Source organism: Melopsittacus undulatus, chromosome 3 (assembly GCF_012275295.1).
Source record: "Melopsittacus undulatus isolate bMelUnd1 chromosome 3, bMelUnd1.mat.Z, whole genome shotgun sequence".
NCBI lineage: Eukaryota > Metazoa > Chordata > Aves > Psittaciformes > Psittaculidae > Melopsittacus > Melopsittacus undulatus.
Genome location: NC_047529.1, coordinates 64402238 through 64418706, shown reverse-complemented (window position 1 = coordinate 64418706; position 16469 = coordinate 64402238). Strand labels below are relative to the sequence as shown.

At 37.6% G+C, this 16469-nt stretch overlaps 1 protein-coding gene across 1 annotated transcript in view; it reads right to left on the bottom strand.

Annotated features, from left to right (window-relative positions):
- Positions 1–16469, bottom strand: part of SLC35F1 (solute carrier family 35 member F1) — a 244908-nt gene that overhangs the window by 12096 nt on the left and 216343 nt on the right. Inside the window, exon 7 of the mRNA XM_034061113.1 lies at positions 11191–11345. Coding sequence (XP_033917004.1) covers positions 11191–11345 — 155 coding nt within the window. The remainder of the gene's footprint in view (positions 1–11190; positions 11346–16469) is intronic.

The window sequence follows — 16469 nt, the reverse complement described above, 5'->3', positions numbered from 1 at the left end:
GAAAAAAATGAGGTGGTTACCAGAAAACTGTCACCACATATTCTGTTAAAATTTGGGAAGCTTCATAGTTTTCCTAGAATTCATTGGTGGAATAAAACAAACTTACAGAGAAAACTGATAGCATTTGGAGAAAAATCTCTGAGCTGTAAGGCAAATACTGGTTTTACAACAAATCTGCATCATTTCATGCTTCTCAAAAGATACCATTAGAAAAAAGTCATAATTGTCTGTCCTTTCTAAATGTGTGCCTGTTAGGGCAACATGTTTGTGTGAAAAGGCTTATCTTCATTTCCTAGGTGCCAAGAAAGATGGGAATGCTGCTTTGTCTTCTGTTTTCTTTTGTTGCCTCTACCATCAGATGTACAGGAAAAATGAGCCCATGTTCAGTACCCCTGAGGTACCAGCAGTCTATCTAATTAAAAAGTGCAAGGTAGAATGAGTCCTGCAATCTGTTTTAATCTTACCTACATAAGACAGAGATTTTTATGTGAAGTTAAAACACTCATATTACACTGCTCTAACTTCCTGTGAGCATCCTTACTGTGGGACAAGGTTATTTCTGGTTAACTTTTCTGGTTATTTCATATCAATCGCTTGGCAAGACAGTGGTAAAGCAGTTATCCTTTTAAATGTTCTTAATACCAAAAGGAGGAACACAATAGAAGAGCTTATAAAAATAAAATCAACTTACCCTCCCCACTTTCAGCTTTCAATATTCTTTGCTGGTTTGCCCTATTGGCTCCCAGTTGCTCCATGTCTTTCTGGTTTTGTGTATAAATATTTAATATAGTAGCAGTTGTCTGCTCTACTTGATTCTCAAATAATGTATATGTAGCTAATTGTGTTTGGTGTGTGTACCAAGGTACAATAATTGATTCATCTTGGATTATTTATGTTTTCCTGCTGAATCTAACAATATATTCCTACAGCAGTCTTCCATAATGTAATTGTTTTCTCTCAGCCATGAAACAGGGAGCACTCCTACCCTGAGAAATAAGGAATACACAGCTGCAGTTACCCTTACCATGAGTGACTTTGTAAGCTGTCTGAAGGGAGTGTGATGTGGTCGTTTCACATCAGGGTTCTCCGTAGTCTGGCATGTTTGCCGCCAGCAATATGAAGCCAAACTTCAAGAGTTCCAAGAGCTCTCAACTGAGTCCACTCACAAGTCAGGCACACAAGGAAGCCATAACAGAGAGCATGTCCTAAGCCACTGAATCCAACCCCATCCCCTCCTTACTGCGTAGTCAGATCACATATTCCATCTGGCAAATACTCCCTGCCCTCCTGCAAGCATGGTAAGGGCTTTTGTCCACTGCCCTCTAATCTATTTGAAGTCTGTTCTGGAACCTCTCTGCTAAAATAGCCAAAAAGTCCCCCTAATTTCTAAATGTATACATTCTCAGATTCCAGCCACATATTCTTACATCTCTAGCTCAAATAATTTTGCTTTCCTCCCTGTGAATTTACAGTTTAATTTATATATGTTGAAGTAACATAGTCCCTCCCTGTTAATCAGAAATCAAAGCTATATTATATACAACAAACACTTTTTAGGATTTGCACATTCAGTACATTCTTAGCAGACACACTTATTCTGCCAAGGCTTTGGAGCAGGTAAGTCAAAAATCTGTTTGGCCCTCTTGAGCTTGACCAAAAAAGTGTGTAGCTACGGTGAAAAAATGCTGTTCTTATATGGTAAGCTGTCCTGTTCAGTGGCATTAGCACTTCTCCATCAATTCTAGAAATACCTAGATTGCCCATTTGGAAACAGCTTTGCCACAATTGTGCTTAAATTCCTCCCATCTGTTGCCATAGACATTACCTTGCACTTTGTGCTTCACTGCATTTCTCCAAGTCACCCAGTTCTTGATGCCTGATTATTTTAACCCTTCTTCCTAATGAGGTGCCAAAGCTATTACTGCAGTCACTATACAAGGCCAGTCTTCAGACCAACTCTTTGTGACTTTAATCAGCAAAAAGGTCCTTCTAGCAAGATGTTTCTCTCTCAGCATGTTGCTTGTCCTTTATCTGCATTAACAAGTTTTTCACCTAGCTTCCCATCATTACAGTGCTAATCCTGTTCTTTAGCTTAATTGATAATTTTCTACACTGCACTGTATAAAAGGCTTACAAAATGCCTTTTGTCTACAAAAGATTGTTAAATTATCAGACATGAGATTTAGATTGGATGATTCACCTTCATGCGTACCAGGTCACCAGGTTGCATTTCATACAATTTTTCGTTTATCTCCATGTGCCTAATTATTTCTCCCTGGTGTCTACTTCTGATTTTAGTTTATTGCCTACTTCATATACAACTCTTCCAACTGTCTATATTCCCATGCTTGAAAGAACTCAGATTATTTTGCTCTGTTTCTACTTCTGACTTAGTAATTTATATTTCTATTAACTACTGTGCATTGCTTTCCTATTTAACACTTGCTCTTCCTAAATATGACAAAACATCCTGATTTCATTTTGGCTCCAGACTAAAGGTTGTTTAACTTTAGCCTCTGCTGTCTTTCCATAGTGAAAGTATTTCTTCTTTTCACATACAAAAATAACTTTTAGCTGTTTGTTTCATTGTCATTTTCATTGCCAAGCTTGGTTTATCTTTTACAGCAATTACTCCTTTTCCTTTAACCTGTATAGTATCAGTTTTCTTTTGTGATTATTTTGTATTCACTGTTTTCTATTTATTTCTAGCTTTTTTTTTAAAAGGGTGGTTTGCTCAGTTGCATCTGGAGCTCTCTCCTACAAGTTCTGCTGTTGTACTTAAGATACAAAATTCAGATTACTTTAAATCGAAGGTATTTTAAATCTCCTTCAGACTGATTATCATCCTTTGGAACACCTGAAAACAGTCTTGCTTGCTAAACTTAACACATGCCAGTAGTGGAAATAACTCCAGAAGTTTAGTCCAGTTAATTAAGGTAAGTTGCTTAGCAGCAGTTCTGGTGACAAACATCTATCCCATATTATGGGTTTGAAAGCTTACAGTTTAGTGGGAAGTGGGAGTTTAGGCACAAAGAAGATGCTTTTTGAAGACTTTCTAGTCGTTAATAAAATATTTTACTACATAGATTGAAAGCATGTAGAAGTGATGACTTCTGACTGACGTTATGTCTGCCTGTTGGCCCATTATTTCATTTTGGTAGGAAATAAGAGGTAATGTGGATGCCTTAACCCTGTATGTCTGTAACATTCATTAATTTGGCTGCTAGAAGGCACAACTGGAATAAGCACTTCAATCTAGTTAGTTAATCAAAACAGAGAAATTAATGAATTTCCAATTTTATTTTTCTTTCTGGTGGTTCATAGACCCTGTGGATGGTGAGGCACAATTCTTAGCACACGTCCTAAATATTCTCTTCTTTTCTGGAAACAAGGACTTATTCAATACTGTAAGAAATCCTCAGATTTATAATGCAGCTACTGCATTTAACTCTACCATTTGCTTTCTACACCTCTGGGGAACTTCCAGGCTGTTTCCATATGCTAAGATAGAAATAGCATTCAGCTTGAAGAATCATATTTTGAAAATCTTTGTAGATGTACAGTAACTGAGCCTTATTTAAGCTTTTGAATACAGCTGCTGCTTTGCTAATTCATTACTTTTTTTTTTGTTATCTCCTTTGGATTGCAAATTATTGCTAAGGTATGTAGCTCAACGGATTCATTGTACTTGCTTGTCTGCAAAAGTGTGCCTGACTTGGGGAATGCTGAGGTTCTCATTTACTTTTTAATATGTCCCCACAAATAGTTATGAAACTGAGCCTCCTGGTCTTTGTTTTCATATTCAGCGAATATCATTTAGAAAAAGTCTGTTGTGATAAGATCCAGCTCATTTAATAGCATATCTGTTATGTTTTTTTGTCTGCACTTTTTCTTATAATGACGAAAAAGGCAGTATTTGTTACAATATTTTTTGCTTTCTGCACTTCATTCAAACCATTTTATTGTTCTCTGTTGTTATGCATTTCTGTTGCTCCACTCTCCCAAATTTCTCTTTTCAGCCCCTGCTCAACAGCATCTTTAAAACCCATATGGTTTTGTTGGAAGATTTATCATCCAAGAGTTAATTATTTCCATTAACAGGAAGATTTCTGTTAATATGTCCTTTTTCATATTGGGTAGGAATTATAAGCTCACTTTTACCTTTCCCATGATTCTTCACTATTTTTTCCAAAACACTATTTACTTCCTTCAGAGTCTAAGAATTAAACTTCAGAATGTACCCTGTAGTATATTTAAGAGATCTCTGAACCACTTTTTCCTCATATTGAAATGCAAACTAATTCAAACAAGGTAATGTGTGTTGACCGTTATTTGTCTCCAAGTTCTCAAAGGCCACTGTTACCATACCTGGCTTCTTACGTTTCTTCAAGTTAATAATATCCAAATATTAACTCCAAATGAAAATGATGGATGGAGGCCTTATGCTAAATGTAAGGATACCATTGCATGTTCCACCAGTACAATGCCATTGCCTCCCTTTGGTTGCTATAGTGCCCGTGTCTGGATCATTGTTGAGCCTGGGGGCAGAGATGGGGACAGAGAGACTAGTGGGATCACCTCTTCTGTCTGTGAGCAGCAGTGACTTCAAACTACATACAAAATTAAACAGCATCCTGAACTACAATTCCCTACCCATTTCTCACTAGTGAGAAACCTATTTCTCCCTAGTTCCCTAAACATTGCTTCCCCTTACCTACTCCTGTGAAAAAAGCAGTGAAGACTTAGGGATGATGAACTCAGCATTCTTCCAGGTGTTAAAAATTCAAGTCGCATGACAGTGATGTGAATCACTTTCTTGAAGTAGTCAAAGCATATTCCTGGTTTTTTATCCATGTTCAAATCATTTGCTGAAGACAATTCTTTGTATTTTATATTAGTATTTTATATGATATTTATTATTATATTACATATTGTATTATTTTTTATATATTACAATACTTATTATATATTAATTATATATTATATCATGTATATTTATTATTATAACATTATATTATATTATATATTTGTTAGTATATAGAAAGAGTATTGTATAATAACTGAAAGCAATACTGATCCTCAGCATAACATTGCCTGTATATAGAAATGTCAAGGATGGAAATCTGTAATCCTGTGTCTCCTCTTCATTTTGTACAAAATATTAGAGAAAATTAATCGACTCCGTGCTAGGACTTAAAACTTTTGTTCATGATTTTGATTGAAAAATAACAACTTCTCACTATAAGGTAAGTAAACCACTTTCCCAGTGCCTTGTAGGTCAGAGCACATAAGTGGCTCCTTGCAAGCAAGTCTGAGAATCAATTTAAGTAGATTACACAGGCAGATATACTGTCTCTTCTCTTTCTCTGGGGACTGTCTGTGAATGGGCTGATTTTACACATCTTTTTGCTACAGTTAACATTTACATTCTTTTTTCATTTCATGTTTTTTTCTGAGTAGTCAATATCCACTTGGCAATTTGCTATCCCGTACGACCAAAGGCAGAACTCAGTCACGTAGTGGAGCTTTTTTTTTCCCCTAGCTGGTTGGATTGTCAGTATAAACTACTTCAGTCTGAAATTGGTTCTTTTCAATGATTACATGAGTTTCAACTGGCCTCAAACACCTTTTATACAAATGAAAATGTACTTGCATACCTACCTGACACATGTTTTTAAAAAGAATAGAAATACATCAAATTGAAAAGCTCTTTTGAAATCGCTAACAAATCTTTCAACATTTTAATACTTAAGCTCTGCAGGAAGATGTGATACTGAGACATAAAAATATCTGATTCAGAAGTTACACACAATAAAAAGGGGGAAAGGTGGGGAAGGAAAAGGAATATTATGACTATCTAAGCATTCATACAAAAAACCTAAAACCATACTGAGTTGACAACCAGGTATTGAGTAGCAAGGCACAGAACAGTGGTGTTGTCAGTAAGCCTTATCAACCAGGCATTCACTAAGAATATTAAGAAATCTAAATTACATAGTTAGAGAATATAAACCCATGGGCAGTTAGGTAGATAAGCTCCTGGCTGTTCTCTTGCTGTAATTATGAACTAGTTCCTGGCTAGGAAACCAAACTGTATGCCTACTGGAAACTCTGGCAACTGCTGACTGCAGCTGACAGGATTATCTCCATGGCAGATGCCTGGAAGCCTTAAAAGCTCCTTCTTGGGGTTCTGGGCTGCCTAATGCAGAACTGAGATTTGTTCTCTAGCTTACAGAATTCATGAGCTGCATAACTTGTGTTTTCTGTGCCACAGATCTTCCAGTTCTAGAATACCTGGCTGAAAACATGCACTGCTGCAATCTCTTAGATGAGATGGCAAAACAGCAGTCAAGGCCTGAGAAATGCCAGCTTCTGTTTCCTTGGGAGCATACTGAAAACAGGACTTTTCCACTTAGAACTTCTCTTTTGATAATTAGCTATTTCAAACAAAAACGAATTTTGCTATAAAACTCCCAACCAGTTCTGTTGTGAGCAGTCTTTTAACATGAGACAAAATAAAAATCTCAAGCTAAGAGCCATTAAAACAATCTATGGAATTTGACATTTATGATGAGCTAGGGTCTGAAAAAATAAAATTAAAATTGAAGCTTTCATCATAACTTTTGCAATATGAATGACGCACCTTTTATACTCTTTCTGACAGCCCCAAAACAGTAAATATCCATATTTCACTATTCATGCTTTGTAACTAATGAATCTATTGCAAGATAACACTGTGAAAGGAAGAGATAGCCTTTCAACAGTGAAATATTTTCACAAAGCTGCCATATCTGTGCTGTTTTGTTAAAAATCTACTGCCAGACTGTGCAACGTCTTGGTAGGAGTAATTTAATTTTCCAGCTTCTACTCTTTCTAGTCATTTACTTCATAGCTTTTTTTATTGTATAGCATCCTGCACCCTCAGACAAAGGGTAAGTGGATGTGGCCCTTTCTATCAGAGCAATATACATCCAAGTATGACCAAAGACAGACCTAACTCATTTCCGCCTCAAGGTAGCTCTTTAACCATGCACAGTTAACTATTTTCTAATTTATTATTATAATATGGAGGAAGAACTGCAGATAAAAAAATATAAATGTAAAGAAATATGAAAAAGTAAAATGCCAGTTAGATGAAAGGCATAGGGACAGTACAGCTTCATGGGAACACAGTTGTTGAGAGGGAGTCCCACTGTAGGAAATTTAGTATGCTGGAAAAGGAAGAGAAACATGCATGTTGGTTTCTGCACATTAGCAATGGCATAAAGAATTAACTAGTAATATGATTTACCCTCATTATCAAAAGCTTAGAAGCCTTTACTAGGATAAAAGCCCCCTGAGATTAAGTTCCATTCAAACAGAGTTTATGGGTCAAGCATCTTGCATATCAAATTTCATCAGGAAAATATCCAAAATGTTATGACTGAGGAAGTAATAATGCAAAAAATACATTTTTACAGTTGTTCAGCCTGTACTGCCTGCTCTGCTAGAAATAATGTTGTACCACTGTTTCTCAGTGAAGCTCACATAAATCCCCAATTCATGGACATTGCTTAGGATCTCTGCTGGCAAAAACTAAATTGGAACCTATAGCCTCCAGCTTGTACCCTCTCTTCTCCATTATGCTAAAATTCAGTCTCCTTCATGGCCTGTTTCTTGATGTAGTGGGAAGGCTGTTATCTGCTCCCTTCCATTGGAGGGACTCTGCTGTTAGAATTAGCATTGAAAAGTCATTTTTAGAAGCATCAGTATCAGCAAGCAGGGCTTCAGCTAGCATCATTTCAGATTTCTGGTACTGAAAGATTTTCAGTATCATGTTTGTCTGTGTATCCAAGTCCTTTGTACAGATACTCTGCATGAGTCTAAATCAAGTTATGAGACTTCCTTGATTTATTATGAAATATATGTTTTCTTCACTTAGGAATTGCTACTATATCCAGAAATTCTGAACTTTTATAGCTGCATCTTGGATAAAATAATGAATGAATTTGCCAAGGCAGAATATAATTGATTGTGCTTGGCTTGCTAGGTAATGATATAATACAGTGTGACTCAACCTGCTGGTGCAGAATGCAATCAGTATGCATGCTCTAGCTGGTGGAAAACTTAAAATAAACTGCTTAGATTATTTAGTGAGAACCCAATTTGCTTTGAATGACTAAAGAACAACATACAGCTTGCCAATGAAAAGCATGAACTTTAAAAATTCACATAACAATGAAGCCAAGACTGAGACTAAAATGTAAAAAAGAACACACCATAGGCAAAAACCAACTGAAGTTGTACAAAAGTGTCAACCCATACACACAGAGAACTGACCCAGAGTTTTCCCACCACCACTGGTGTCAGTGTATGCATGACAAAGAACAGCTATTGCAGTCTCTGACAGGGCAAGGCCAGTCCTGTTACTCAGAACATGAAATTTTTTCCATGCTATGCTGAGGCATGTCCTGCATGTCATGATGCCGCAAGTCTGTATGATAAAAAAACTAAATGCTAGCGAATCCAAGCACTTCAAGCACAATCTTTTCCCAGTTTGGTTTTAGAGGCTCTAAAATCAAGATAAACTAATTTCTTGCATTGTCTATGGATTTTCACAGATTTACTGTTTATAGGTGCAATAAACCCATCTGGTGATAAAGGTAGGAGCACAGGGAAAGAATAGTAACTGTTTCTTGAAAGACTCATAAAACTATATTCTGCAAGGGGTACTAAACCACTCAGTTGATCCTAATTCAGCATAAAACCATTTGCTTCCCAGTGAAGTGGGGCTGTGCCCATTGGCCAAAGCAGCAATAAGCAGAAGGAACTGCATGCCTGAAGGAGATGCACAGCTGAGCTGGGAACAAAACTGCTTTTTAGAAGATGGAAAACAAGCAAGTGTACACAGTCTTAGGAGTGGAATTTAGAGCATTTAAGGATGGACTTCATTATTGACTGCAAGTTGCACATTTCACAGTTCTACTTCCTCATATAAAATGATACCTGATAGTAAACCAGAAAGAAAAGGAGGAGATGACCTGTCTAAGTATAAAAACATGGCAAATAAAGAAGGGACCACATAACTAAGTAGGTTTTTAAATCTAGATCATCTCCGAACATAGCCTCTCTTTCTTCTGCAAATTGTGTATGAAAGGAGACGCCGACAGCTTGAGAAGTTGATACTACATTTCAGGTGAACCCCCTTTCACAAAGTCCTGACAGAGTTCTTTTCTGTACCAGCACTTCAGCTAGGATGAACAAAGGGGAGACTCACGTGAGTTATATGAATTGCAGGGTTAGTACAAATCATGAAGGAAAAGCAGCAATGAAAAATGTAAATATAGTTTTACTCTGAGGTAACAGGCTTCCTGGAGAAATAGAGAGACAAGAGCATTGCGCCAGGTGCTGGAGGGACCTTTCCTGCTCCTAGAGTTGAAGGAACTACCTCAGGAAGGATGAAATACAACCAGATAGGTGCAGAGAAGGGTTTGCTCTGATTAGTGAACTAGTGGCATGGAGAGAATACAACTGGTGCCTATTAGTGTGTCAATGGAGTAAAATGCTAAAGAGACAGGGGCATTCTTTATGCTGAGGGATACTCTTGGCAGAAAAATGAATGGACCAAAAGCCACAAGTAAATTTATGCTGGAAATAAGAAGGTTTGTAACTGATGTAGTCATCGTGTATTGAAGTAAGAGTTTGATAAAAGTTCATGAAGAAGACTGCATGACACATATGTTAACCATGGAAGAAAGATTTTCAATTTTCTAATCAGATGAGTAAGTGGCAGAGGAGACCACCAGCTATTTCAGAGGTGGAACTCAACCAGTTATCAGGACAGATGATGAAACCTTGCTTTCAACCAGAAACCCTGCCAGTTCTGAGTCTTCTCTTCTGAAGTTTAAAGTTTGGGTTTTCTAAATTGCCTTTTTTGTTAGGTATGGGCAATACTGAGCACAAAGCTGTCCAACCCCTGCTGCCTTTGAGTCTCTCCCTCTAACAAAGTTTGATTTTGCTAGAACACCACCATCACCATTTTTAGAAATAAATTTGCCTTTTACAGTGTTATATAGTCATTTTTCTTAGAAATAGTGAACTAGCACAGCTAAACATGTTTTGCTATGGGTATCAAATAATATTAACAGGAGACAACAATATTCAGCCAATACCTAATGTCAAACACTTTGTGTTCGTAGTGTCAGGCAGAAAAAACAAGGAACCAAATCACCATGAGACAGACACATGAAGCAGCTGACAACCTCTATATTGTTTTGTCAGTCAAATTTTTGTTTCTATACTTGCTTTTCCTTGTCTCTGCAAAATTCTTAAAGCCATAAAAACAAAACAAAAGGCAATAGTGAAAAAAAAATTGTATTGAACTCTGAAGCTTTGAACTTTCATTGTCTCATTCAGCTTCACTCAGGTACCGTTACTATCACAAAGTCTGACTTGAGTTGGTTGGATACTCAGAATTTTAAGGCTTTCCTTTACCTAACACTTCTCTAGGCCACCATTTTATCTATCAAGTAACATCCCTCTTATGAACAAATGATGGTGTAAACCAATCGCCTCCAGCATCCTGATGCCACTTGCATGTGATGGACACTGGGGGGATACTTGTGAATAATGAAGTGCCACTTGTTTTAACTGGAGACAAAATGTGCGCCAGATGTTTAGATATTAGAACATCTGAGAGGTAAAAGTTCAACACAAATCTGCTGCACAATTTGGCATTTACACTAACAGGAAAGCCAGTGGTTTGGTTGACAGGAAAGGTGCAATTCATGGATAATTCTGAGTTATAGTTCAGAATAAGCATGATTCAGAATTCAGCATATTCCTTGTTCTCAGGCAAAAAAAAAAAATCTATGGGATTTTTGGAAGAGTCCTTCCCTTCATGCTGCCACCCTGGGTCTGGTCACAGCAGCTGGAAGTTACCTCTGATAAGTAAAATAAAATTAGTAATACAGTTGCTGATGAACAGGTACTCAAAATTCACAACAATAAGACCAAATAAGCCCTCTTCAAAAACTGGGAATCATAAAATAAAATTCATTTTGGTGTGGGAAACCTGAAGTATAAAAGAAATCTGCACTTTTACTGTGTACATCTAACAAAGCTTGGAGGCTTCTTTTGTTTCTTTGCTCTGCATTGACATTTCTTCAGACATACTGCTATTACCCAAATGCATCTCTCATTTCCACATACCTTGTAGTGGAAGAGGAATAATCCACAGAAGAGGCTGTACAGGTCAGCTGTGAGTAGGGAGAGGTTGACGGCAGTAGCACTAGTTTTCTTTATGACCACTGGCATAAAGCTGTAGAGGCCAAACATACAGGCACTGAAGCCAACATACAACAAGCCTGCAGAAGAGAAACAAGAAGCAGAGTGACCGTTCACAGCCTGTAGAAATGACTTGTGTTGGTAGGAAGAAGGCTGTGTTTTTAGAAAAGAATGAATAATGCATTTTCAAAGAAACATAGATTCAAATTATTAAGATACACACAGATATAGAGGGAGAGACTAAGAATATTATTCTAATTATATTCTATATTCTATAATTCTATAGTGACTATATATATATAAACTATATATATCTTTCACTAGTAGTGAAAGACACAATTTCCAGAATAAATCTGAATGAAACTATGCATTCAGACATGTCGTATCTTGTACCTGATGGAGATGAATGTCCGCAACACCAACTGCGTTCATCTGAGTTGGATGGAGCACACAGTATTTTCTGGGAATGAACCCAAAAACTGAATGCAAAAGTATTTGCAAACGAGCTGATGAGCCAACAGATGGATGCATGAGGACAGCACTCAAATGACAGAGGTCCTAGTTCTATTTTGCCACCAAACCTGACAAATCACTTCTCAGTTTTGCACCTCTCTTCCTCTATCCGTTTTTGTCTGCCTTCCTTAATAAAGCTTTCCAGAGCTGAGTCTTTCTTGTTACATGTTTACAGAGTGCCTCACACAAATTAGATTGTTAGACACTAATATAATAAAAATACATTACAGCAGAAATCTAATTTCATTTAAAAACCTAAATAACTTACTGGGAAAAATTTCATTGCTTCAGTTATTACTTGATAAATCCCAAGGCAAATTAATCAATATGAAGTTAAGAAACCAGCAAACACTCCACTCATCTGCTCTCATGCAAATGATATTTCTTAAGCTGCCGTATGCTGCGGAATTCCCAGCTGATATGTGCACAAACCTAAATTTAGACACACTCTAACTCTTCAGAGCATGTTGTTATCGACTAAAAGTTGCAGAAAATCTGATTGCCAAAGTCCTGAAAGGGATTAGAAGGGAAAAGAAACAAAAAAAAAGCCCACATGATTTGTATCTGCTTGCAGATCCACTTAGCTTAAAACTCTTTAGAAAAGTTATCTAAAGGACAAAATCAGCTGTAACAGCTTGAGTCCCTTAGAAGCATCTGAACTGAAGTGTATGTTCATCTGAAAAAAACACAGCAGACACAAAATGTAAGTGTTCAAGTGTCTATGTATCAATTGTTATGGCATGATAAAGAATTTGAATTTATATCTATATTCAGAATATGGATAATATAAGAACTGCTTTTACTAACAGGTAGCAATTTTTTCAGGTGTACGATGCATATGGGTAACAACAGAATCAGTCTTTGGCAGTACTTGAAGCAGTTGCTTTATGCAACATCTGCAGGTCTTCTGCAGTAGGCAAACAATTGTATCAAATGGAGCGTAGTTTTGATCAATGACAAGTTGTTTGCATACATGTGCATTAAGTCAGCTTTTCTTCCAGGCTTAAATCAAGAACAGATCAGGCGCAAAAGACCTTTTGGACCCAAAGTCAGCATTCTCAAAGAACAGTCTGCAAACCACCAGCTGGTCCGCAGAGCTCCTGTTAGCGTGGTTTTAACACGTATATTCAAGTGCTCTGCTGGGTTGCACTCTCAACCAACAGTATAATTTCATGGTACTGACTTGGTGTTCACATTATTTGCCAGCCAACTACATGCACTTCACAGGCTGCTTTTCCAAAGGGCATTTCAGTTCCAGTGGAAAATTGCTTAAAACATAGCTGTCCTATCAGAGGTGAATATAAAGTGTCATTCATTTACATCTTAAATTACATGTAACATCCACCAGCTGGACAGCATTTAGTAGTGACAACAGCAAATTGGAAATAACGTCATATGATTTTCAGATACTGCTTCTTAGAGAGCAAATTTTCAGACTTAAAATATATTTGAAGTCAAAAGCTTGGAGCCTCAGCTTCCTTGGGAACTGCAAGTGGCAGCCTTGGGAATTGCTACTACTGCTGCAGTTCCAGGTGCTGGGGCCTGTCTACTGAGGCACCGAGTCACTAGCATCAAGTGACTCAGTGCTCAGACACTGAACAGAAACAAGCTGGTAAGTTAGGAGGTGCTTTTTTAATGACCTGCTGATAAGCTGCTCTGTCTTAAATGCTGAGAGGCTCGTGATGTGTAACTGTCTCCTTTCAGATGTCCTGGCATTGTCCTGAACTGCCTTAATGTGCATAAAGGCAGCTATGAGTAGGATTCATTACACCTAACTCTGGACACATACTGAGGATCGGTGGTCACTGAAGTGATTGGGAAATTTTAGGATGCAGACTGTCCAGCCTCTTTTAGACATCAACTTTAGCGTAGTATGATTTGTATCATGCCTGTTTATTGCTGCTGATGTAAAGGGAGACTATTCATTTAAATAAGATGTCTACATCCCAGGTATTTAAAGTTGGTGGAAGGAATCCCATCTCATCTGTCAGTGTTCACCCTAGTGGGTAAGGTCACCAGTTTTGCTTGGTTGGGTGTGAATGCCTCACAAGTGTCTATATTGGGCACTTGATAAAGAGAAACGTGCAGTGATTCAGGCTGGAAGGAAGCCCTAGTTCAAACCCTGCTCAAACCAGGCTCAGCTGTAACATCAGAACAAGTTTCTCAAGACTTTGCTCAGCCTGGTCTTGCAACCTCTGAGGATGAAGACTACATGACCTCTCTGAGCATGCCGCTCTACTGCCTGCCTGTCCTTAGGGTAAAGATTTTCCTCTTATCCAGTCTGAATCTCCCATTTTGGCTTCTGCCTGTTGTCCCTCATCCTCCTGCCATGCCCCACTGTGAAGACCTTGTCTGTTCTTTTGATAACTGCTTTGTAAGTAACTCCTCAAATACTTCTCTTTTGCAGGCTGAACAAGTCCCAGACCCTCAGTATTTCCCCACTTCTCTTAAAGCCAGGCATCTCCACACAGATGGGTAGGATTTACCTGCAGGGACTGCTCTAAAGTAGCCCAAGTACCACCAAAACTAACATGCCTTGGGAACTTCCATTTAGTTCCTGAGCATGCTGGTTGAATGTTGCATGTTTTAGCTTTCACATTTTTACTCCAAAAGCTATCATTACATTGGGATAAAACTGAATCAGTTATGATTTTTCACACTGTCTTCTTCAAATAAAGACCATCCAGAAATATTCAACCGCCCTGTAAAAAGGGACACTTCTTTGGAGATTCAAACTGTCTTTTCTCTTAAATAAAACTGATGTTAGTTTATTTACTCTTATTTCACCTATCACTCTACAAAACATTGCATGGTCTCATATTAAACCACTCAGAGCAGTATAATCATTCTCCTTTCAGTCAGGTTGGCAGCAAGTACTAATACTTACACCTTCAAGGTTTCAAACAGAGTTACCCTGGTTTATACTCAGTGTAAAGATTATGCTATATATCAGAGGAATTTCAAAAATTCAAACCAGGAGGGCCACAGCCTGTTTTAAACATGACAGACATAACAGATCGGCTTTAGATCATTATATTCAAAAATAATTTGCATTTTACATCAGCTGAAAGGTAGCTCATCCATTCTTAATAGCACAATTATGGCAAATGGCAACAGGCCACCTTGAGTTATTTATTAGGTTGTCTGTTTATTAGGTAGTGACTTTACCATTCAGAAGGCTGATGATTTAACTCTGCTGGACTGCAGGTCTGAGTCTGTCATAGTGGATAACTATTCAGGACAAGGCTGTGAACACCCTGACACTACTGACAACCTCGTATCACTGCCAATGCAATGGAAAGCACACCAAGTGCAGTGGAAGCCAGGGAAGAAAACAGAACTACACATAATTGTCATCATTTCATCCATATTCAACTACATTACATATCCAGTTATTGCTCTAATGAAACAAGTACATACCTATGATGCTCTTGCCAAGATGATCTCCTCATAAAGCATAGGGACTCTTCAGAATTAGTGACTAACTTTCAGTGACATTTAACGGCATCACAGAACAAGTAAGACTCTAGTTTAACAGTACATTTAACTGATACTGAGTAACAACAGAACTCCCATGGACTTTTACATGAATAGCAGATTAATTCACTATGACCACTGCTACTTCCATCAGTACCAGACTAATTATGTCCCTGAGCTCCTTATCAAGAAGTACAAATAAACACTGATGCAAGTATGCTAATTATCTCAGATTAAAGAAGGCCAATACACTTATAGTACACAGCTGAGTGTGTTTCTCCATGGATACTTTAAATTGATTTGTCATTTAGTTTTACAGCTCAACCATCAAATTTCCAAGGCTTCTAGGTGCAGTGTTTTGCGAAAGGTGCACTGTTTTCATTGAGGTTTACGACGATTAGAGGAAATTGTGAAATAAGTTTAAAGAAAGGAACAGTGTATTCCATAACATGTATTTCCTGTCCTCAGGGATTCCCCAGGTAGCAAGTTGCCTTCTGAGGTGTCATTTTGATGTTCATGCTGAAACTAGGTAACAAACTATTGTCAAGGTTTTACCAAAGCTTGAATCCTCTGCTAAGTACATAAGCCCTATACTACGAGTATTCTTTTATTTTTTCCATTGTTATAAATAGAAAAAAAGTGATTATAAGGACTGTCCTAAATGCTGATTTGCTTTTAAAGAAAGTAATTTGTTGGACTAATTAGAAGGGGGTCTTAGATCATAAACTCAGCTTTCAAACTGAAATGGGAAAATGCAATCCACTGCATAGCAGAACACTCTAAGGAGCTTCATTGTGCACAATGCTGCCTAAACTTGTCTAAAAGACACATCTGCTATATTCCACTGAAACTACTTGGAAAGCAATTAACCATTTGCATACAGAAATGCTCCCCTTGGAAATGAGTTTTTGAGGCTATAATATGGAATGGAAGTACTTTTTTAGGTTTTTTGTTAGGTTCTATTTTCTTTCTTTAACATTCATTGAAAAAGGTTTGGCTCTTAATGACTACCTCATTTATTTGTCCCACATGTTGAACTGAATCTTAGAACTGGAACCCTATTATTGTTTTACTTCACAGCTCTCTGCATAATTATCTTACGGCACACATATGCTTAACCTATTGGTGCAAGGAAGGCATAGGATGGCAGTGGGAGGACATATCATTTTAGAACAGTGATGAAGCATGTGGTTCAACCTTTGGCAGTAACTGGT